This window comes from Nesoenas mayeri (assembly GCF_963082525.1).
Source record: "Nesoenas mayeri genome assembly, chromosome: 1".
NCBI classification, from domain to species: Eukaryota; Metazoa; Chordata; class Aves; order Columbiformes; family Columbidae; genus Nesoenas; species Nesoenas mayeri.
Genome location: NC_137541.1, coordinates 14,952,101 through 14,977,089, shown reverse-complemented (window position 1 = coordinate 14,977,089; position 24,989 = coordinate 14,952,101). Strand labels below are relative to the sequence as shown.

The following is a 24,989-nucleotide window of genomic DNA, read 5'->3' as shown; positions in this document are numbered from 1 at the left end:
ACAGGGAAACTTGTCAAGAGCCATGTAGCAAAGAGCTGGGAATGTGCAGAGTTGTTGGCCTGCACTGCATGTCTGAAAACAGTATTCTTTCTCCCAAGAGCTGTAATAAGTGTGTATATACACAAGGGTTTTAACATTGTGTGCTATGCCACACTAGACTGATAATTTTTAACTACTTCTACATTTTTAAAAGGTTGCAATTATTATTTTTTCAGGAAATAACAGAATACCTGAACTTGAGCACTTCGGTGTTTTCAGTAAGTGTAGATGATGTTTATCTGCACTGGATATTTATTAGAGCCTTAATACATGTTTATTTGAATGCAGCATTTTTAGTAAAAGATTCAGATAAGCACATAATGAAAGAAGTGTTTGGAAAGACAAGTAAAAAAATAAAGAAGAAACGTTCCTGACACAATCAGACATTATAATGATTGTAATAAATTTATGTCCAAAGAATATATGGCATTAATTAAATACCATAGAGCCTAAATGCTGCCAATCCAGAAGCGACTGAGAAACATCCAGAAGTTAGTACCAGAGCCTTGTTTCATTTAGCTTAACTAGCCCTTAACCTTAATCAGATTTCTAAATGCTCCTGTAACGTGTGTTTGTAGGTACATAGATAGTTATATGTAGGATTTTAGTCAAGACAAACAGTTTTAAGTACTGAAGCCTGTCAGCTGATTAATATTGTGTTATGTTTGCTCTCACTTTTGCTTCTCCGTTCAGTTTCCCCCTTTCAGACATTTCCCAAACTGTTTTGAAGAATGTTACCTGTCGTGTCTGCTGGGTGGGCTTCAGGTTTAGTTTTGCTGGAGGACTTTTTGGATGTGCTCAGCTGTGAGGGTGTTAGTCCTGTAGGAAGATCCTGAGGCTTGCAAGGCTGGTTTCCTAACAGTTAATGCACAGCTTTACCCAAACTTTTTGTTGTGGCCAGTCTGGCTTACAGGTAGTTTCCCAGTTCAGGATAGTAAATAAGACAATAGTCCCACTTTCACATACCTACTCCAAACACTGAGCTTCCTGTATGTCTTCTCGCCATCCCAGTTGCCTCCCCAATACTGAACACACTTAGAGTTTCTCCAAGTCCTCCCAGAAAAACATTGCAATCTTTTTCAGGTAGCCATCGCTTCTCTTGGCCTTCCCTGTCTTTGCCTCTGTCATTCCTCCTTGCGCTGCCTTCTCAGTGCTCTCCCCTTCCTTGCTTCTCAGCTATTCTGGTTACTGGCAAGGCTTAATGCTCCTGTAAGTGCAAGGAATGGCAGGAATGTGAATCAGAGAGTCTGCAGCAGCAGTGGTCTGAAGAACTGTGGGCGAGTGTCCTAAATTTCTTTTCTGAATGCTGCAGTGTGTTGCCTTTCTGCAATCTGTGTTGCTGTAATGTTGCAATTTCACTGCGTGGGCTCAGTTAATAAGCCCTGCAGAGCTAATGTGCTCTGCTCATCCTTTTTGATGGCTGCGTGCTTTACTAGTGACTTCTGTTCGTTGGATGGTTGTGTGGTACAGTAACCAAGACTATTTCCTCTTCTGAATGGAACAGAGTTTTATAACATTCTGAGTAGACTTGATTGATATGGTTGGGAAATGACTGTTCACTGTCTCCTCTAATACAGGAATTAAGGAACATGAAGTGAGATGAACAGGTAGCAGCAATCAAAATGTTATGGTTCTTCACAGTGTGCTCTGGACTAGTCTTGAGACCTTTTGAATTTGACCAGTCTTGAGACTGTTTAACTTTGGTCTAACTCCAGCCTAGGGGAGGTAATTTTAAAACTTCAGTTAGTTTTCTGCATATAGACATGTACTTGAGAAGAATATGGATGGTGGACCCATAGACAAAGGTAAGTCTCATTTTGACACAAGACAGTGACTCTAAGATCATTGCTAAGGCTCTAGATAATAAAACTTAGAGAAGGTGGGTAAGATTTCTCCCCTAACAGTGTAGTTCCCTATGAATGATCTCTGAGATACACAGACTGTCTAATTTAATCCACTCAGATTTTCCTGCAGTATCTGTCAATTAATTCATTTTCTATTATTTGTATTTCATTATCCTTTGCAAGGTTATAGTATCATGTAGTTAAGATTTTAACATTCTTTCTGATTTCCAGGGACATTAAGGTCGTTCCAAGCTCATGTCTGAGGATTAATTCAGTATAATCTAATTGTATAATTTCTTGTCAGAATGTTGTGGGTGGTAAAACTTACAATTAGCTTGAATATCTGAATGTTTTCTCAATAGAAAGACAACCTACCCAGGTATATTAAGTGTAGAATCTCTAACTTAGAAAGCCCCTGAACCATAAATCACTGGAAGTTCCAACATCTTGTTTTTTTCCTAATACTCTTCCCTGATCCTCTACTGTTGGCCTCTTTTGGTGGCCAATAATAGGTGCTGTGTAAAATTAAACTTTTTGGCCTTGTGTTTTTTGCATGTTGCTTCCGAGTTCTGCATTTTTGTTGTTTCTGAGTTCTTTGGTGATTACCGTAATTCTCTGTAGTTAAAACAGTAGATGGTAAGAGATCCATTCTGTTACTACTTCAGTCTTTGTTGGCAAATTATTCTTAATTGAACCTAATAAAAAAGATATTTATGATGGTTTATTTTCTAGAACACTGTTATTGCAGTCTTTTGTTGTTAAAACCTTCTATTCATTTAATTTAAAATAGATTAGAAAGTAGAGATGATAGACTAAATCAATACTTCTGTTTCGAAGAAAGAGAAAATAAATTTGTTACTTTTTTACAATTACTTATTTCATTGTCCACCGTAATACTATTGTTAATATTTAGAAGTAACTGACAAAATTTGCATAGTTAATTTTTTAAATTTTAATTTGTTCTACGTTTGCTCACTGTGGTTTTGTATGTGTTTATATGTAATTGAAATGTAGTACCAAAGCATATACTAAGTTTTCCTCGTTTAAGGGGAAACTGTTTTCCCTCTAAACAGGGTGATGATTGCTATAGCCAGTATAAAAACATTTGTGTTGATCTCACCAACAATTTTACTCGGAAATTATCCTTAATTAAATCCCAGATGTCTGTATGGTCTTCGAAGTACTTGGACATCATCTCCTAAAATGGATAATCAAGTCCAATTATCAAGGCCTTCCCATTCGTTGTGTAAAAAGTATAATTCGACAGGTAAGATGTATTAACGTTTTCATTAGGTTTTTTCACCATTGATAACAGTTTGAAGCTTAGAACGACGATATTTCAGCTGAATTCTTACTAACAAATATCTTCAGATATGATCATTTTACTGGTAACCCCAGGGCAGAGTTGTAAGAGCATCTTTCTGGATAGCCTGCATTTCTGAATGCTGGGTTGTTTGGCTGTTTGTTTCTTTTTTATAAAGATTTCCCACTGATGAGGGAGTTTCTTGATCTGCTTTAGAAAATAAAAACTGGAAGCAATGAGTTTTTTTGTAGCTGTAAGGATATTCATATTCAATTGCAGTTTTGGTTGATGTGTCATGCTTTTTAATAAGATCTTCTGGAAAATAAAACATCAGAACAGTGGGTAATAATATATTCTTATAAAACTGAAGAAAAATTGTGTCTCTGAAAAACAGGTTCTCAAGGAAAAAATTGTTCTTTGAAAATTATTGTCTATCTGTATTTAAGTCTTTATGGAGTCAGAGATGAAACCGTTCAAAACATTTCACTGGGCATGTTCTTTCAAAATATATTCTTTAGCTATACTATGAAAATCAAATTGCTGAGAGATGATCTTAAGGAGAAGTAGTGTCTCAGCAGGAAAAATCATCCCTGTCTCTGATTTTGTATGTGCTATTAACTGCACATAGATTAATACCTACAGGTGATGAATAAAATATTGTGGTGCTTAGGTAACTTGTATTGCCTTTCATCAACATTACCTCTGTTTTATTAATAAGTAATCTGTTAATGTAGTTACTTTCTTTGTTAGCGTACAGTTGAAATTTTAGGTCCATTAGTTTCTATACAAGTAGATGGCTCAGATACCAGAAATTAGGAGCTGCAGTAAGGCCGTGCTCCAGCTGAACCGAGCTGCCTACCAAGTAATGGGAATCTGTGTATCAGTATTATCCGTGCATATAAATATCCACTGTTTCCAGTAAGTGTTGCCTTTTTTGTTTGTTTGTTTGGAATAGTTTCACTTTGGTTGCAACATTGTCCTGGAGTTTAGCCAAAACCTGAGAAATTATGATGTAGTTTTTTGATACACTGGGTTTAGCCGCAGAGCCAGGTTTAGGAGCTCCCTGCTGCCGTTCGATCTTACCTCAGTTACGCTGCCTGTTGGCAGAAACAGGCTGGGAGCCAGAGCGCTGAATGTATCCAAGCTGAACACAAGTCCTTTTTGGAAGGAAGATGAGAACTTCTGAACCCAGCTTTCCAGCGTCTTGGCCAACAGGCTCCTGTAACCTAGCAGAGGAGGAATTCCAGGTGGGATCTTCAGGAATGATGACCACAACTCCATGAGAAAGTGGGGTCAGCAAAGGACAGGGGGCTGAAGGACAGAATTAGGGGGAGGCTTTCTCTGATCATTGTGACTGGGAGACCTGACTCAAATGGCATATACAAATACATACAGCATGGGGAGCAAAGAGCAGGAACTGTAAGTCCATACAACCTCATTGTGATAGGAAAGGTGTGGTGAGATAGATGCCTGGGGAGCAGCAGTAGCCTGATAAAGGCACTTGAGAAAGGATGACCAGGGAAAAGGAATTGAGCTTAAATGTTTGAGTCTTTGCTGTAGGGTGAAGTCAGAGGGGAGACCAACAAGGGTGACATCATGCTAGGTATGTGTCTGTTACAGACTGCTGATTTCAGAAATAGATTAAAAGCACCTTTGTTTGACAACTGGAAAAAGCTGGGAGACTTTCAACCATCTTGATAGTTGCTCTGATGAGGCACATGCAGTCAAGACAATTTCTGGAGTGTGTTGAGAACAATTTTTCAGCATGGGGTGAGGTGTGTCTCAGCAAGGAGACAAGTTGGAGCTGCACTTTGCCAGGCTGGTTATGAATAAGGAAGAACTAATTGAAAATGTGAAGGTTGATGACAGGCTTGGCACAAAGGGTCCTGGTAGACAAGCTGAACGTGAGTCAGTGGTGGATCCTGTTGCTGAAGCAAACCACGTAGCAGGCCACATTAGCCAAGGGCATAGGGAGCAGAATGAGGGCTCTGGTTTATTCCTTCAGGACTTCCTACAGTTCTGAACTTCCAAGTGCAAGAGTTGCTTGCTTGCTGAAGTGAGTCCAGTGAAAGGCCACGAAGAGGATGAGGGAGCTGCAGCATATGGTGGATAAGGGGTTTTGGGAGAACTGATTTGTTTGTTTTTAAGAAGAAAAGGCTAATAAAGGGGGAAACTTTTGATCTCTTCAGCACAAAGAGAGAAAATGGAGCTAGACTCCACTTGCAAATACACAGAAATGAGACAAGAAGCAACGTACATGAATTACAAAATGAGAAATTCTGGTTACATATTAGGAAAAATTCTTTGTAGTGAGGGTGGTCAGGCACTTGAACAGGTTATCTACAGTGTTAGGCGGTGTTATGGAGTCATCTTCTTAGGAGACAGAAATCACCTGCGTAAAGGCTCTTTTGGCATTAGGTACAACTTGGAAGCTGGTATGACTTAGAGGGGGCGGTTTGAATCACACAGTCATCCAACCTAAATTACTCTTTGAATGTAAGCAAAGGTAAAAATTTCAAGTAATGAAAACACTTGATACCTGAAAAAAAAAAGTAACGGATTAGTCCTGAAAGTTTAAAAAGGTTTAACTTTTGGAATGAACTGTTTGGACTAGTGAGAGTGGCATTAACTGGTGAGACTTCCATGTTGTTAATCTCATTGAATGTAATACAGATCCTTATTCTTCTACTCAGACAAAACTTGTGCTACACGTTTTAAGAACTTATTTATGAAACTTGAATACGAAACCATTCAATTATTGCACTGGTGTTACTGTACAGCAAACCATTTTGTTTCAGAAAGTACTGTAACTCTATGCTACAGTTGAAAAGGAAATTTTTATGTTCTGATTAGGAAAATATATTTTCAATTTTTGAGTACTTTTGAGTGTTGGAACAACATTAGGTTTATTTTAAAATGCAGCTGAGAGTTGAGTTTCTTAATAAGAAATTTCATTTTGTTTTCAAGCAGTTTTTTCCCCCCTGGGGTAGAGTTATATGACTGTCATGCAAGAGAAGACCTTGTGGAACTGAAAAAAGGACTAGTTGCTGCAGTTCCTTTTTTGCAGTGGAAATGATTGGAAATGTCCATTTATTTAATTCTGGAATCCTTACTTTGGGTTGTAAAATGTGTAGCATCAGTCTCTTTTCAAAAGTTCATTGTCTGAAACTGAGGCAGAAATCGTGTCGATGGCCAATGGAAATTTTAACTGTTATTTTGATCTACAGTACAGTAAATAATCTGTTTCATGGGTCAATGCAGTGTGTCTCCTTGAATGAAAAAGAAAGAAAAATAAGTTAATATTAATTAGAAACTGCAAATTATGAGTTTCTTTATGTGAAGCTGTGTGACATTTACGAGGGAAAAAATACAGCCTTCTGATTTACATTTTTCATTGTGGTAACAGGATGTTTTAATTTTTCAGTCACAATACATTACCCATGTCAATTATTTTCCTTTTTCAGTGGACAAATAAATAAAAACTAGGAGTGTTTTCCCTGTTCTCCATCATCTCAGAGCACAATGCAAAGCATGTCCCTATAGTATACATTTCCTTACTTGGTTAGTGGTGTAATATACCACTATAATGTTTTCAGGATGAAGCAGTCTGATACATATTTTAAGACAGCTAACACCATTCTTTCTAATGATAAAGTTCTAGCAGAATGGTCTTTATGTAAGTCATAGAACTAATTTGGATTCTAAAATGTGTTCTATTTCCTATTATTTTCTTTGAAAAAAGACTCGTCAGCCAAATTAAAAACAAAGCTGGCTCCCTGGCGCTGTTACTTAAAAGGGGGAGAGGCTACCTTTTTGAAGTGGAAGATATCAAATGTACTTTCATGTTAATTCCACTTCTACATATCCCAGTGGAACAGATATTTTCCCTTCTGAATGTTGATGGCTTTCAGTGTACTCTGGAATATTTTTTCCTTGGCCTCAGAATTACACGTATTCAATGGTCTGTAGTGTAGTGGGGGAGGGAAGAGACAATTATAATCCATCTTTATGTTGCTGTTAGTGTTTCTTTTAATATTTGAAGTCACTTAACCACTAACTACCTTCCCAGTATAAACCAACCTTTCTTTAACGTTTCTTACTTTGAGATGTACTGTACGTTCTTTCCATTGCTTTGGCAAGTAGTCAAGCATATTTTGGATCTGCAGGAAAACAATCCAAATCTTCAAGAATGCAACAGTTTTTATCATTGGCACCAACGCTGAGTGCTGCTTAAGTGAACACACAGGTTTTATACAGGCATGTCAAGAAAGCTTTTCCAAACAGTCACTGTTCTGGTCTGGCTCCAGAACTGGCAACGGCAGAGCTGTGCACTGGAGGTGTTTCTAGGACACGTTAACCTGAGTGTTCTTCTCCTGAGCTACCGTGTGTGCTGGATGATGTTCCAGCTCTGGTACTAGCTCAGGATGGGGTGGTAGACTGATGTCTTTGTATTCTGTTACTGGTATTTGAAGCAACACTTTAAAGTTCACCCTAGCTAGTTATGTCTTAAAGGATCCTGAGAACAAGGAGCTTGCCAGTTTATTTATGAAATACCTAGAGTGGGAGGATGCTCTTGTAGCTGGAGCTCGTCAGTCTGGAGGTCTGTTTCCTGCTGGAGAACATTCTCTAAAAATCAAAATAAGTCTTCTAAATAGGGTCAGATAGATTTCTGCCTTTTTTTTCTTTTTCTTGCTGATATTTTTCTGCAGTATTTCAGTAGGTTATCATGACAATAACTTGGTTTACACTGTTACATTATTCTGTACTAAGTAGTTGTAGTAATTGACTTCCACAGTTTATCATACCAAGGTCGTACCTAAAATACTTGTAAAATCATGGAAACGGTTGTATTTCTGTTCCAGTCAGAATTTGAGAAATTTTTTTGTTGTATAAAAATAATATTTTAATTTTTGTCCCAGATGCTTTTTTTAAGACTATGGATATGCAAGTTCGATATGAGCTAGCAGAATTTAGCCTGCAGAGACTATGAAAGACTAGTGGAAAAATACATGTGACAAATACAGGTGGACAAATCCTTATCTGACCTCTTTGTCACATTAAAAGCTGAATTACTATTGGCATTCTTAGGGAAACTATAGTTAGCATTTCATCCCAACAACACATTTGCCTTTTTTTTTTTTAAATAATCAATTGTAAGATGGTTATTTACAAACTAGACTTCAGTTACAGTATGTAGTACTTGAAGTGATTTTTTTCAACTAACTACCTTTCAAATAATGCACCAGTGAGGATCAGCCTTTCTGACTGAGCAGCCAAATTCCTCTCTCGAAGGAAGATGTATCAATTTTTTTTACACATGTGCACATCAACTACAGAGCAGTTGGGAAATGGAAGTCTGAAAGCAGGTTGCTGTCATCAACACAAATCATCCAGCAAAGTGTCTTACTCATGAGCATCTCAGTAACTGCATTTATGAGCTAAATAAATTATCCTATCAGGACGCATATGGAATGCAGGCAATCAGTTGAACATATCTGTATTGCTAATAAATGGATTTAGCTTGGGCTGGGTAATTAAAATAAAATTTTTTACAATCCTTTTGTAATTAGGTACTTCAAGGTCTAGATTATCTACACAGCAAGTGCAAGATCATTCATACGGATATAAAGCCAGAAAACATTTTGATGTGCGTGGACGATGCCTATGTTCGTAGAATGGCTGCTGAAGCGACTGAGTGGCAGAAAGCTGGTGCTCCTCCCCCCTCTGGCTCAGCAGGTATGATAGTGTATTTAAGCGCAGTGTAGTAAAGTTCCATCAGTATATTAATGCTAACAATATTTAATTTCATGAAAACTAACATTTCAAATAGTTGCATGTGAAAAACAGATGTCTAGTTAGTTCTTATTTATGCTCTGGAAACTATCAGGGAAATGCTTTCTTCTCAGTTTTGCACATTCAAGTTTTCAGGGTCTCCAGATACAGAAAAAGATTTATTGGTATAAACTTACTCTGCTCCCACCCCACAAGCTCTAATGGCTGGGTTTTAGTTGCACTGAAGCCTTGCATCTCTAATATTGACAATAATTAATAATCTCATCTAAAATGTGTGTCTGGTTCCATTACAAATTCATCAACATCCTGTGATATTATCTGCCTTCTCATCAATCATAATTTATTCTCAGTGCACAATGAAAAGTCCATAGTTTTTCACCCTTGAAAATTGAATTTGTTGTACCTAACTGAATTAGTGATAAGACCTTCTCACTAGCACCATATGTGAAATGTTTTATGTTAAACTTGCCGAGACTTCAGATAGGAACTGTACATTATGTTTAGCTGGGAGAAACCAAGGTGAAGAAGTTCACAGCAATCAGTAAATGTACATTTATTTGCCAGTCCAGCACATCAGCTACAGGGAGTGGAGAAATAACATTTAAATACCTTTGTAATATTGCCCAAAATATATTACAGATTAAAATCTTTGAGGTATAATAAAATACCTGCTGTATCAGGACCAAACACTGTGGTCAAAATCCATAAATATTTCACAGTATTATATATGTTAAGGTGCAAAATCTTATAAATCATTAATATATTGCATTGAATTTTACATGAAGTGTAATTACATAGCTAAAGACTGTACATTATTTGTGCAGAAAGTAACTTGATTTTGTTCATGCAGCCTTTATATTGCTTCCTGACATTTAAATAAATATAATTTTAAGGAATATATTGATGAAGTTCTTACCACCACACTTTGTTCTTAGTAAATTGTAATTAAATCTATGGCTCTCCACACTGGAGTTGAAGATGTGTTTTCTTTACAGCATTTCAGGAATAGGTTCTGCATGATTTCCTGGTTTAGAACCGTGATGGTGCTCAAATTTAAGAATGTTTTTGAGAACCTTGCCCTTTCAGAGCCATGCAAGCAGGTTTTCCCTGAACTTAGCAGCAGGAGCTGAACCCTATACAAAAATCTCTGAAGTCTCAACTGTCTCAGCTTTTTATTTTGTATTTGTTAATCGCCATATGCCCATGTGTCTGAAGAAGTTCATGAGAGGTTCTCCTCCCCCGTTTAGTTCCTCTTTCTCCCCCTTTGCCTCTGTCTCCCATGTTTGGTTGTTTCCATTGGTTTTGATTATTGGGGGGGAGTGTGGGAGTTGTGTGGCTCCTGTTGCCGTTCTCTGCATTCTCACAGTTAGTGCTGGCATCTCATCACCCCAGTCACTGCTGGTGTCCTTTGGAGAGGTGCTCAGGAAGAGGTGGCCGTGCTTTGCTCTGGTGCTGCGCTTTTTGCCATCGGCACTTCTCTGTTCCTTCACTCCTAGCGACCAAACCACCTCGTGTCAGAACAGAGGAAACATGAATATCTGAATATTCTATTGAGCGCAACACAGTAGTCATCTTTGATATTACCAGAGCTATTTGAAATCTATCTATACCTGTTCAGTCAGATGACTACATACATTTCATCTGTGACAGCTCTGCAGTCATTTAAGATTTTCTGTCCACTCTTTACTGATTCAAACTTTCCTTTCTGACTTTGATTAACTCTCCACCAACCACGAGAGAGTACATAGAAATTGATGCTAGCTCCTTCCATTTCCAGATGCCCTAATGAAGAGATAAAAGTATTTCAGGCAGCAGGTACTTGTAAATACCAATAAAAAAATCTGGCTAAATAAAAAAAGAATTGCTTATATTTTGTTAAGAATATTTTTACATAATTTGTACTACTTTCTGGTTTTATAGAGTTGTTTTTGTAAAAATATAAGTTTAAATTTTTATTTTTTTCTTTTTAGTGAGTACAGCTCCACAACAAAAGCCTGTAAGTATTCTTATATAACTCAAATTAACTATCTTATTTTCTGTATGTCTGTAGGTATTAATAGCTATTAGACTGTTGGTAGTTTCTACCATTTTTAAAAGCTTCCTTTGAATAAAGCTTTTATCTTTCAGAGAACACTTTTCCTTTAATGTCTTTGGCCTTCCCATTTTTAAGCACAGTATTTCTCTGATGGAAACTCTCATAGACTTAGAATTCTATAGCTGTGTCAAAGAAAGTTAAGCATTGCCATTTTCATCTCTCGAGGAATAATCCGTTCCGTTCAAATCCTGGCAAAAATAGGTGCATGCACTAAACATCATGCATTGCAGATAGCTTAAGGACATCAAGGCTTTAAAGGAGGGGGAATTTTATTTGAAAGATTGTTTTGCCGTATACGTATAGCAAATAACCACTGATAATACAGCTGTTTAAAAATATCTAAGGTCAAACCTGCTTTCTGTGTCTATATATACAGAAAGAACGTAATTTCAGTGGGCATACAACAGGGATGAAAATAAATAGGATTGTGAAATTAACTGTCTGTTTTTGACTGTCCCGTAGCTTCTGTTTGGGATAACAGGATTTACAGATAAAACCTTGAGAAAATAATATTTCACTTTGTTCTTTTTATTTTTGAATTATATGAAGATTTCTCACTGTGATATCTAAACAATGAATGAAACCTGGCTAGATCTCATTTATCAATAGTAAAAATAGAAGTCAGAATTCATTTAAAATATAAGTGTTTCAGTCCTAGCTCAGATGTGTTAATTTTTCTGTTCCTTGTTATTGTACCTGAGTTTTTCAATCCTTATGTTATGTAAAATGTGAAACTTTTCATAATGGCCATCTGTTGTTTGTGATTCATATGTTTTGGGCCAAAAGTGAATTATAAAAATGCTTTCCTTTCACAGGGAAATAGCTGAACAACGCAGGATTTATTTAACATTCTTTACCATTTTCAATCCCTTTGGCTTTCTCATATTTTTCTCAGCATACTTTCGCTAATCATTACGTGCATTGTACAGATAGAGAAATCATGTACAAAATTTAAATGTAAATAACTAGATATGATAGTAGACTATTTTATTTTCCTCATGCAATCTCATCTGTTGATCTAGACTTAAGTGTAAGATTATTGTGCCTAGTCAAGATTATAGGAATTTTGCTATGGCGTTGTAGATGTATTTTACCTCTTGTATATAATATACAACCATGTAAAAACATGTATAACTATTTTGATAGCTTTTTTGCATCATATCACCCTACTACATTCTTGATTTGAAGTAAAATGGAAAAAGCGATATATTTACTATACTAATTGCCATCTGGTATTTTCAAATAGAAAGGAATTGTACTGCAATTGAATTTGGTGAGATACCTTGAGAATAATTGTTTAGAGGTGGGTTTTTTTGTTGTTTTTGTCATTTGTATTAATATTTCAGGTGGGAAAAATATCCAAAAACAAAAAGAAAAAACTGAAGAAAAAACAGAAGAGACAAGCTGAGCTGCTAGAAAAACGCCTGCAAGAAATAGAAGAACTAGAGCGAGAAGCCGAAAGGAAAAAAATAGAAGAAAATGTAACCTCTGCTGTGCCATCAAATGAACAAGAAGATGAGTACCACCCAGAGGTGAAACTAAAAACAGCTGATATAGAAGAGGTAGTAGATGAAGAAGCTGGAAATGATGATGGTTAGTATTACCTGCTTTTATTGAGTTTACTGTTTCAGAGGGGGAAGTACTTGCAGCATCGCATCTCATGCAATGAGCAAAGTCTCCCAACTTTCTCAGATCGTTGAGTTTCATTCTCTCCTATAGGTAGAATCATAACTACAAAGTCTAAAAAGGAAAAGTCAAACTTACTATAGAAGTGAAGAAAAATATCAACAGCAGTCTAGCTATCAAATCCCACAAAAGAGCACATAGAAACTTCAAAAGAACAGTCAGTTATCATAGCACATTAAGTGGCATAACCGAATATCTTGGTGAGAAAGAAGAAAAATAAGATGAATTTTTATTCTGTAACATTAATGTAGTTAGAATCATCCTTGCATTCTCCTTTCCTTGTTAAAATGTTGCTTCTACTGATCTACCAGGTAATAATAATTGCAGCTTTTTCACTAAAATTTTTTAAGATGTCCTGTTAAAATTCTTGTTCAGTCCTGGAGTTTTGGAGCATAATTGTTGTGGTCCAGCTCCAGTCTTGCTTCCCTGGTTTTCTTGTCACCTCTCTCCAATTCTGACAAAAATATAACTACTGAGGCTGTTGTTTGGTTTGGTTTAGTTTTGTTCTGCCCTCACTGCGAGTTTACCTACTTGTGTCACGACTCCCTGTTTGACACAGATTGAGTTGCGGATTTGTAAAGTTTGCTTTCAAGACCTCGTATATCTTTCCTTCATAGCATTCTTCTCTTCTGAATTGTTCCCTCTCGGACCACTTCCCATTGTTTATTTTTTCCAACAGCCTTATTCTTTCTTCTGCCTTTAATTTAGATTTTAAAGTCTTTGCGTATTTCAGTGATATTTAGTCTTTTCCTTGTGTGAGATGTCAGAAGTAGTTACTGAAGAGCTAAAAATTAGGAATGCTTAATTTTAAAATGGTATATTGATGTATGATCTACTGTGTTGCTCATTGAAATATCTCAGGTGAAGCAGAAGATCAAGATGAAAAAGAAGACACAGAGAAAGAAAACACTGAAAAAGATGATGACGTTGAGCAGGAACTTGTCAACACTGACCCCACAGACCCTAAGTGGATAGAATCTCCCAAAGCAAATGGCCATATTGTGAACGGCCCATTCCTATTGGAACAACAGATTGAAGATGAAGATGATGAAGAGGAAGAATGTCCAAATCCAGAGGAGTATAATCTTGATGAGCCAAATGCAAAAAGTGATTACTCTTATAGCAGCTCCTATGAACAGTTTAATGGTGAATTGCCAAATGGACGTCATAAAATTCCTGAGTCACAGTTCTCTGAATTTTCAGCTTCAGTGTTCTCTGGGGTTCTAGAGTCTGTAGCTTGTGGTTCTGCAGTTTCTGAAGGTTCAACTTTAACCGAAAGAGAGGAGAGCAGCCCATCTCATGACAGGAGCAGAACAGTTTCAGCTTCAAGCACTGGGGATTTGCCAAAAAGTAAGTATTCCTCTTAGTGGCATATACCATGCTTGAAGTCTCTTGGAGCTGTAGGTGATGTTTTGTGTAAAATGAGTAGTGGGGTTAAACTTCATGTATATGTTTTATCTGTGTTAAGTGACCTGTGCATGCAGATTTTACTTTTTATTTGTTTTGGGTTTTTTTGGCTAACAACTCAGTACCAAGCCTTATGAGCAGGCTGTCACACTTCCTTCAGTAACACAAAACGACTTCTTGATAACAGAAAAGAATTCCATCACACCATTTCTGTGACTTTGCTTGAACACTAGGTCTAGTGCCTCTCAGTGAGGCTGGCTATACCTACAGATGAATTGGTTTTAGTTTCTGGGTTGGTGCCAAACCCACTACTGCCCTGGCCTGCATCGCACTTGGGTCTGAGGAGCACCCACTGGAAAGATGGTGCCTGTGTGCCAGCCTCTGCAGAGAAATCTCTGCAGACTGCTCCCAAATGCTTTTTCCTGGGCAGTCCCCAGACCTGGGGAGAGATGTGGGGTATGGGGTCAGATTAACCATAGCTGGGGTTGAGTTACAGCTCCAGCCCACTGCTGGAAACCTTTTTTTTCATTGCTGGCTTGTTTAATCTTGGTTTCAGCAACACTGAACATTTTGCTCATTGAACTGTACATCATGTGAATGCAAAATCTCCATGATGATTATTTCAAATAGAGTATTTCATCTTAGAAGGTGTTTGGCACAAAGGCAGAGCAGAAGTCTAGAAGTGAAGAGGATGTTTTTAAGTTAACTTGGTCGTAAAGCATTGTGGTGAATTTTGACCTCCTAAGAGCAGGTTTCAAGGAAAAGCAAATGTATTGGTTTTGAATGGCTGTTAGAAATAGAGAGGGGGCAAAAACACTTTTGAGTTGATGGAAGGCTTTTGTCTAGCAGCTTGGGTATGTGTTACATTAGAAAAAGAAGCAGCAAATATATGGAATGTGTGGAATAGAAAGGCAATGGTTAGGTTAAGAAAAAAAAATAATAGTCTTATTAAAGGCAACAGTTTAGCTAAGCTTACTTAAAGTAAATTGGGTTATTTTTCTTGCATTCATACAATGATAGAATAGTTCGGCTCGGAAAGGACCTTCAAGGCTCATCTAGTCTAACCACCTGCCATGAGCAGGGACATCTTCAACCAGATCAGGTTACTCAGAGCTCCATCCAGCCTGGCCTGCGATGTCCCCAGGAATGGGGCATCTACCACCTCTCTGGGCAACCTGGGCCAGTGTTTCACCACCCTTACTGTAAAAAAAAAGTATTCCTTGTATGTAGCCTAAATCTCCCCTTTTTTAGTTTAAAACTATTACCCCTTGTCCTGTGACAACCAGCCCTGCTAAAAAGTCTGTCCCCATCTTTCTTACAGGCCCCTTTTAATTACAGAAAGGCCGCAATAAGGTATTCTTGGAGCCTTCTCTTCTCCTCAGCCTGTCCTCACGGCAGAGCTGCTCCAGCCCTCTGATCATTCAAACCTGGGAGTTCAATAGATGCACTTTGGAACACAATACAAAAGCATTTTTGTTAAATTCAAGCAAATCTACGATCTTACATTTTAAGAAAAAAGCAGAACTGTGATTTTTTTGTTTGTTTTTTTCTGCTGTAGAACTTCTTTCTGAGGATATTAGATGAGTTATTGTAGATTAAATATTTGCATTGATAGGTCAGTCTACACAGGAAAAAGGAAGTTTATAGTTGCAAGTAAGCATTATACCCATAGTTGTAAAGGCAGAAGGTGATCATGACATCATGTAACCTGACTTCCTTTTATAATCTTTATAGCCCGTTAATACACCATCTATTAAGCCCAGCAACTTTTATGTTTGGCATAAAACATATTTTCCAAAAAGATAACACCTGCTCTTGATTTGGACAAATGAAAAGCTAAAAAATTCTGGTGTGGTTGAAGAGTGTTCCACTGGTCAGTACTCAGTTATTTCAGAAGAATTGTAGCAAGCTTGAACTCATCTGGCTTCAGCTTTTGACTGTTATTTCTTGTATCTTTTCTCAGTCATATTCCAAAATTATCTTAATATGCTGTATTTTCATTCATTAATGGTTCTTTTCTGTTTGAAACAGTTCCTCTCTTAACCTTTTATTAAAACTCAACAAGATGAGTTCTGTGTCTCTGTAAAGCATGTTGCCAAGTCTCAACTTGTTATGGCTTTTCTCTATTCTGTGTGGTTTTAGACATTTAAACTGTGGCTGCCAGGGCTGCTCAGATCCGAAACCTTTGCCCGTAAATCCTATTTATTGAAGACATGGAAGGTGAAATCTTGGTGTCATTGCAAAGAGCTGGATTTTTGCCATTGAATTAAATAGCTCCAGGGTATTACACATAGGTTTTATTTATAGTGCCAGTGGCTAAATGACAAATATATGGGTTTCAGCTTTAATAAAGAAAATACTGAGAGACTAAATCTGTAAGCGGATAGAAGAAAATGAGATAGCTCAGGAGAAGATCACCAAGCCTGCATCAACATTGTCCCAGATAAAGTTGCTAAATTTAAATAGACATGTATTGAAAAATACAGTTGAGTGTATTTCTTGGTTTAAGACTTTAAAAGAGCAATTCAGACAGTTCATTACAGAGCTTGACAGGTAAGGTAAACTGCAAGCAGGCAAGAAATATGAAATAAAATACAGCTGAGTAGAGCTGTATTTCTGGAAAATGTCAAGATCCAGGCTGGTAAGACTTCCAGTCCATCTCATGCACTCGCTAGTCCCTTAACAATATACAAGAGGTTCCTTAGATACCTCGTAGCCTCTTCCTTTGTGCTGCTGACAGTATGTAGGCAGAAAGCCTCTACTGCTGTTTTCCTGAGGTAATGTGCAAAATCCTCATGCCTCCAGAGAATAAGGCTGGATTTTGCCATCATAGGAGCAACTTATGTCTACAGCTGTAGAAACAAACCTACTTTATTCCTCGTTGATGTTTTCAGGAGTGATTTACAGACCTCTAAGGGAGGAAAGAAGAAAGGTAGTAAATTCACCCACAGCTCACTTCTCTCACAGAAGGAGGAAAAACTGAGCGTTATTGGTATTAGTTGTCATCAATAATAATGATGAGTTAAACAGCAATAAAACAGATTAAGGTATTTAGAGAAAGATACAACAGCTGCAGGCTATTCAGTATTTTTAAATGGTGCTTTTTTTCCCACTATAACGTCAGTGCCCTTTGCTTGTAGAGAAGCAGACTTCATATGTTCCTCTCTATCTAGACATTGCTATACATTATCAAGTAACACGGTCTCATTTCTTCAGGATACTTGCCTCATTCATTGCACAGACCAATTTGTATTCAGGGATTGAGCAGCTGTTAAGTTTTTACCTTTTTCATGTTTTCAGTGCATGACCAAATGCCCTTAAGATAGATCTATTAATTTCCTCATGACTTTCCTGCTCATTCTAGTGTTTGAATGTTTACTAAGTATACTGCTGTGCTGAGACTGTGAGAAGAGGAGGTGATATTTCTCAGTGTTATGGAACTAGGACACACAAAAGTGAAAATTGGAAATGCTTGCTAATTTGTGCTCAGGGTGAGCTCCTTTGGATTTTTTTTTGAGAGTACTTGCTAAAAAGTACACTGCTTTTGAGTTCACCTTCAGTCGTGAATGATCCATGTTTGTCAAATTCAGAATCCAAGGTCTCATATTCATTTCTCAGAAACTACGGGACATAAACTTCATGAGTTCCTGAGAAAAACACAGAAGTGTTCCCTTGCCTCTAACTGTGTCAGGTCCCTCTGTTAGAAGAAGATTAAAGAAAGCTGGTTTTTAATGTCATATTCAGTCGTCTTACTGATGAGGCTTTTTTCCCCTTCATTTCTCTATATTTACTGCAGTCCTTCTCTTTCAACAAGATGTGTGGGAAAGATTTATTTAGTACTATCTTTATTTTTTGCCAGGGCTACTGAATTGAGAAAGGTCCTGCTATTTCTTGGATAATGTATGTGATTATGTTTTAAAAACTGGACTGTACTATGCAGCATATTCGTAAGGGAAGACTTCAATATAAAGCTTACTAGTTCCTGTCTTCTAAGTGCTGGGTTGCAACCTTGTTCTCTCAGTGTATTTTACTTGAATGCCCTGTATTGGTGCTTTTTTAAATCTTGAGTCTAGGACTCCATTCCAGCTTTTTAAGACTCCTCTGTTGAGGTCACTGCCCCTTTTGTCTTCTGCCATTTAGTCCGGTGTTTTCTTTCCTTCTCTCCCCTGGTGGATCCAGCCACGTTCTGTTCAGTTTGGCCAGTATTTCAGTGCCCTGATGGCCCGTTCAGGCTTGCTGTCTCAGCCAATGAAGATCTGAATCTGACTTCAGTCACTCCTAACCATCAGATATCCTGTGTTTTTACTCCTTGTCCCATGTCTGTTGTGGTTTCCTCTTGCAATTCCTATGCCAGTTTAATGAGTCTTTGTATCCCCATTGGAGTCTGAGGTGCCTTTCGGATCTAGTACCTCTTTCTTACCACTAGTTTCCAATTTAGTCTTGGTAGCTTTGGGACAAGGAAACTGAGATGAACCTCTGCTGCTAGGTGATCTGTGGTATCTCGTTCCATCTTCCACGTTCCAGTCAGTTTGCTTGCTTTCCAATGCAGTTTAGGGGCTGCTAGGTGGTATGTCAGAACAAAGAAAAGCAACAGTCCTCCACTGTCATATGTTAGGGCTGTCAGTGTCCCAAGAGCTTCTGAAGATTGCAGGATTAATTAAAGTTATGCCTTCCAGTCTGGATCATACTCAATGCAAACAGGACCTTCAGAGAACTTTGATTCAACACTGAATTATCTGTGAAATGGGTGACAGTCCCATAGGCTCTCAAATCAGCCAGGTTTTGATGAGTCTTTATTCCCTTGGGATAGGTTAAAAAACAATTAAGCCCATATTTTTTTTACCTTAGCTGGGGATGGAAGTGCAGAATCTGTTTTCTCAACCAAACTGTTCCAAGAACGGATCTTTCTTGTGGATTTCTTGGAATTTAAATTTTAGCGTTTTCTGTCTGAATCTCTTATTGGAAACATATACATCATTTTTGCTTAGAAGTTCCTCTGGATATTCTAATAGCAGTCATTTGGCAGTTAAGAATGCAAAAAATTTGCACTTGAAATGTAAGGTAAGAAATCCTATTTATGTTGCTTCAATTTCGCATAACATTCAGCAAATTATTTTGATGTCTTCAATATATTACAAAACTGGATAAAGAGTCAAGGCAAAACTGCTCAGAGATGATGAATAGTGTGTTCAGAATACTAACTGTTCTGCATTTTGCCTGTGTTAGCAAAAACTCGTGCTGCTGACTTACTGGTGAATCCACTGGACCCAAGAAATGCAGATAAAATTAGAGTTAAAATTGCTGACCTGGGGAATGCCTGCTGGGTGGTAAGTATAACTGATTCTTTTAAGCTATTTAGCCTTCACTGTTTAGAATGGGTCTTTTTATTGTTCATTTTCTCCATTAATGTCATTCTCTCTATTTTAGCATAAACACTTCACGGAAGACATCCAGACAAGACAATATAGATCCATAGAGGTTTTAATAGGAGCAGGTTACAGTACACCTGCTGATATCTGGAGTACAGCATGTATGGTAAGAACAATACCATGTGCATTTTACAAGAGTAAAGCTCCTAAAAACAACTGTTTATTTAGTGAGAAAACCTGATGAGGGTGGTTCTGATATTCGACACAAATACATAATCATAAATTATGTTGTATCAGATAGCTGTTTCAATTTCTCAAGCATTCTTAATCAAATGTTTTGGAGAACACTTCTAATTTTCATTTGATGCATTTTAAACTTGCAATTGAAAAGATACAAGTTTGGAGGGCAATACATGTATAGTTTGAATGTCAGTGTCTAACTGAAATAGTACAACTGCATGTTTCCTTCCCATCTTAGAATCTGTGCAACTGTTTGCTGTGTTTCCTTTCCCTTTTGTTGCATAAAGTAGCCAAATAGTGAAATACTTCAAATTCTTGCCAAGTGCAGTGAAAGCATTCATCAGATTAGGCTTGTAAATCACAGCTTTAGATTCTTAGAACAGAAGGAATTTATTTTATTAGTAAAATATGTGGTAACATTCTGTAGAATCTGTTTTAACACAGTAAAACTGAAATTATAGATTTAAAAAAAAAATCTTTAAATAGGAAAAGTAAAAACCATTCAACTTTCTGAATCACTTACTCTGTTTGTAATATCATTTTGAGGACAAATAAGCTGCATGCATCTTCTCATTAAAGATAGTTTTGGAAATACATTTAGAAATATCTTTGTCTATTTTCAAAGTGAAACTTATTCAGATCTTTGTATTTTACAAATACATGTCTGAAAAGAGAAAGTGTGAGGAGGAGGAGGAGAAGACTCAAATACTAGACACAGTTTGCAGGCGTGGGTGATGAGGAGAATTGCAGAGCTCGGAGAGGAGGAGGATTGAAAGGAACATGAAATCCTACAGATATTATAAGCTCAGCAAGCCATGTGTTGGAAGTAACTAACCCATAAGTAAGATTGCAAGTATGTTTCCTCTGGAGTTTAATACTATAGCTTTTGCTTTAGTACACAGAAAAAACATCCATTTCCAAATTTATTCTTCCATTTGGGGGCAAAATGTAGAATTTTTCTATTACATTGAAAACAAAGCATAGAAAATATTCTGCAGTTTTGATGCTGAATTCTTTGAATAATTCTCTTACCTAACTACAAATTACTATAGAGACCTTTCATGCCTTTTACCTGTTATTTTTTAAACCTTACTTGAACTTAATACCTTTTTGTGGTATTGAATACTCTATATTCGTCATCCTTTAAGGTTGTACTAATTTTGTATACAGTCTTTTAGCTCAAGCCACATGGAAAAGGCTGAAGTCTATCTAGGATTATGTTTAAATAAAGTGAGGTCCTTAATAGCAGCATCACACCCAGGGGGTGTAATATTCTCACAATACTTGGAGTTGTCCAGCCCTTTACACTTTAATAATTTTCCATGTTATGTAAGCGTTACTGCTTTCTTCATGCGAGTCCCTTCTCAAAGTCAAGGGAAAGAAAGCCTAAAGCATCTATCACTAGGGGTATCTTAATTCAGATTTACTATTATTTACAAAATTTCAGTGTTTTCATGAGAAAATTATACTTCTGCTTTTTTGTTATGTCAGCCTTAAAGACAGTAAAGCGTTTGAGGCAGAAACACCAGAATTCTGTCTTCTGCCACAGACTTTGCTTTTTTTCCCCCTTAAAAAATGCTGTAGAAATTTTATAATCTTGCAGCACAGACATACAATTGTTGAATTCAGTTGCTGTCATTACATAGTCCTGTGAAAAATAGAGATCAGTCTCTCAAGGTCACCCCGAAGGTTCAACATTTCACAGCCCCTCAGGATGAGCTTTCATTCCTGTATGGTTGAGAAGATGGGTCGGAGTGCTGTGAGTGCTAATCCTGCATCGGGTGGCAAGCAGCTCCGAGGCAGGGACTGGCTTGAAGACCTTAACAGCTCTTTCTGCAGAGGACTTCTCACAGAGATTAGTGGCCAGGGAGACATTCCTGATGCAGAGCTGCAAACTTGCAATTAACTTATTTAGCTTGTCTGTGGAAATTGTGATTTGATTCTCTCCAGTCCCTAAAGCGGCTGAGAACTGTCAAGTACCAAAGTGTTATAATGCCACGGTAGTCTCACTTACCTTTTCTCAAGTTTGGATTCCTTGTACCTAGATGTAGTGCAGAAAATGCCCTTCTAGGTTACCTTGCTCTTGTTCCGTATTTAATTCACTTTTTACTGTAGTGTTTCCTGTTACATGTGTTTTCAAAAGGATTGTCTACTGGAGCAGGAGCTGAAGGTGTTGTTTATTTTCAGCCAAAATATGGGTCAGGTACCAAGATAGCCGTGTTGTCCAGGACTCTCAAAGAAGAGCAGAGACTTCTTTGTTGTGTTGCTTTGCTTGTACAACAAGTCCAAGTCATTAAGAGCATGTTTGGAAGCCGTACTTACGTGAAATGAGTGGTCAAGCAGCATTGCCACAGGTTTTTTTTCTTGGTGAGTTTTCCATCCTTCTGTACTTTGCCCAGAGTGACAGTACCAAGCACACACGAAAAGGTGTCCTACCAGCTGACTCCATAGTGATTACACATGGTATTTCTCATTCCCTGCTTTTTTAAACTTATAAAAAGGGTTGTCGATTAAGGAGTAGCTGCATGTTAGTAAGTGACCTAAGTTTGAGATTGTGTTCAGGTTAGGCAAGGAATTGCTCTGATTATGTCCACCTGTCAGAAACACTGCATTTGTGAATGGGGAGGAAAGGTGCTGTGTGGCTTTCCAGTGGGAACCGTGTTACATAATTACGGATCCTGTACTTCATTCTGATCATGATTTTGACTTTGGATGAGCTCTTTTGTCTCAGTTTATATGGAATAACACATATTGCAGAAGTGTGTGCCTAATATGAATGATGTGAATGAATGCGAATGCAAAGTATAGAAAAGTAGCATCAGAGCAAAGGCTGGATGCTGGATTCACTAGTGTGTCAGTTATTCTAGAACAGGGATGTCAAACTCATTGTCACCAGGGGCCACATCAGCCTCGCAGTCGCCTTCAAAGGACTGTATAATTGTCAGAGTAGTTAGATTTATACAGTCCTAAAATTACGTTCGGCCATTTAAAGGTGACCACAAGGCTGACGTGGCCCCTGGTGAAAATGAGTTTGACATCCCTGTTCTAGATAATGTCTCAGTGTGAAAAAAAACAAACGACAATAAAACCAGACCTTTCTTTGAATTAGTTTAAGGTTCATAGAATTTCCATGTCAGGTTGACCTCCAGATGTCTACGTAAAACACCTCAATCTTTTCATGTGTCCTGGCTAGATTTTATGAAGGACTACTTGGAATGCATGGGGCCAGGATTCACTGAGATCTTAACTTGCTCTTGTGCTTTTTGAATCTCCATTTGAGCCTGAGGTTTTCCAATGCCTTTTGCTTGCTAGTGCAATAATCCTCCTTGCTGGGAATAGCATTGACTATGAGAATAGCAGAGCTACTGGTTCTTGTATTTACGGCAGCAAGCGTTAAGCACAGAAGTTGTGTTGAATCACAGCAGCAGCAGGCTGTCTTTTTTCATCATACCCTTTGCTCATCAGGTTTTTTTACTTAGTCTTTAGTAGTGCGGATGGAGATGGTGATGATGATGGTTTTAAACAAGTGTCTGATGACGGTACCCTGAGCATGTGAAGCACCCATGTTCATGTATGCACAGCCACTTTGAGCATTCCTCCCTCATCAGACTGGCTTTTAGGATGTTGCATGTTGCATCTACATGGAGTGTTCTCCTCAGTTGGGCTCTGCTAATACAGGTTGGTTTTGTCTAGCCACCAACCCCATGTGTTTGGTGTAGCTTTCAGGAAAGAAAAGTCTTGTTTTATTTGTATTGTCTTTATCATGGAAATAACCAGAGATTCTGATCAGGATGACTTGTGCTGGAAGGCTACGTAGAGCCATGTAAGGACTTTACCCAGATAGCATATAATACAAGAGAAACAGTGCAGAGAGGCAGGAACAACTTGGTGGTAATAACATTACAGTTCTTTTGGTATTATGTCAGTGAATAAGTAGCAGTCTGTGAGCTGAATCTCCTAATGTTAGATGGTTCAACATGACCCAGTTCTTGTGCTCTGAACAGGAGAAGTACCTTTTTGATTCAGATTTAGAGGATGACGGGGAGTATCCTCAGGCCTCTGCTCTGGTGGTCTGAGACACAGAGTCTTTAAAAAAAAAAGAAAAAGTTAAAAAAAAAAAGGTAAAAAAAAAAAGGAAGGGGAAAAAAAGAGGATGATACATCTCTCTGGAGGCTTGTAATCAGTGCACGAATGATGTGCTGTGAAGCCCATGAAAGAAGTTGGATACCAGTGGGCTTTTCCAGACTACAGCAGAGTTGTTTGCTTGCTCTGTGCTCTGCAAAGGTGGCAACAAAAGTGTAACTTAAATTTTTTTCTCAAACTTTTGGTGTCTGAGTGATTTTTTTCTGCTATTGTCTGTTGGACGTTTTTAAGTTTTGCTAAGGAAATCACACAGTGCCCTTTCTTTTTCTTTTGACAATGTGGCCTATTTAAGTGGAATGCTCAGCTGCTGTCATGGAAAGCTAGACAGTGAGGATCTCTCTCCACATTTATTAAACTCTAGAAAATTCTGTGTTCCCTTGCTGTACTAAACCCTATTGTAATGATGCCAACAGGGATATGCATCTCTTGTTTTCACCCAAAAAAAGGAACAGATTTGGAGCCGGCGCTGCCTTTGGCAGGATTGAAACCACCTTTGATCATTTAATTTTATCAGGCTGAATTTCCACATTTGCAGCAATGAGAGAGTTGCTTTCTGTGGAGCAGAATCTGAACAGGCACTGCATGATTTAGCATTTCCTAAATCTCAAAAACCATGGAGCACAGTATTCCAGTGCTGCTGCCAAGCAATCCTGGCAAGATAAGGGAGGTAGCACTGGTGTCCCTTTGTGTTGCTTCTGGAAATTACTGCAAGTTCCAAGATTACTCTGTTTTTCCTTGTTAATGCTCTAGATTGGAGACAGGAAAGGCACCTGAAATGATGAGTCTCATCATCTGACTTCTGTTGTTCATCATGTACAGTCTTGTTTGAGGTGTGGGGAGAAGATGGCTGTGTCACAAGCCAGGACTTTAACAAGACTATGATTTTAACACTTACCTGAGGTGGCTTTTGCAGTGATTTGTGATTCCTGAAACATCTTGTTTTTATAATAAGAACTAGCAAATAGATCATAACTGTATATCGACAGGAAGTCAGAGAAGGAGAAAATTGTAGTTGGTGTTTTATCTACTCAAAGAGAATACAAATTATGAAAGAAAATACTACTGGGATG

The 24,989-nt window shown here is 37.8% G+C and overlaps 1 protein-coding gene across 4 annotated transcripts in view; it reads left to right on the top strand.

Annotated features, from left to right (window-relative positions):
• Positions 1-24,989, top strand: part of SRPK2 (SRSF protein kinase 2) — a gene marked incomplete at its 5' end in the record, with an annotated part of 91,902 nt that overhangs the window by 54,944 nt on the left and 11,969 nt on the right. For 3 of the 4 annotated variants that reach the window (XM_080356025.1, XM_080356026.1, XM_080356023.1), the window contains 7 exons: positions 3,044-3,150; positions 8,757-8,922; positions 10,950-10,975; positions 12,421-12,667; positions 13,622-14,110; positions 19,394-19,494; positions 19,595-19,702. In XM_080356025.1, the coding sequence (XP_080212151.1) occupies positions 3,044-3,150; positions 8,757-8,922; positions 10,950-10,975; positions 12,421-12,667; positions 13,622-14,110; positions 19,394-19,494; positions 19,595-19,702 (1,244 nt within the window). The remainder of the gene's footprint in view (positions 1-3,043; positions 3,151-8,756; positions 8,923-10,949; positions 10,976-12,420; positions 12,668-13,621; positions 14,111-19,393; positions 19,495-19,594; positions 19,703-24,989) is intronic. The other variant, XM_080356024.1, reaches the window with a different exon arrangement.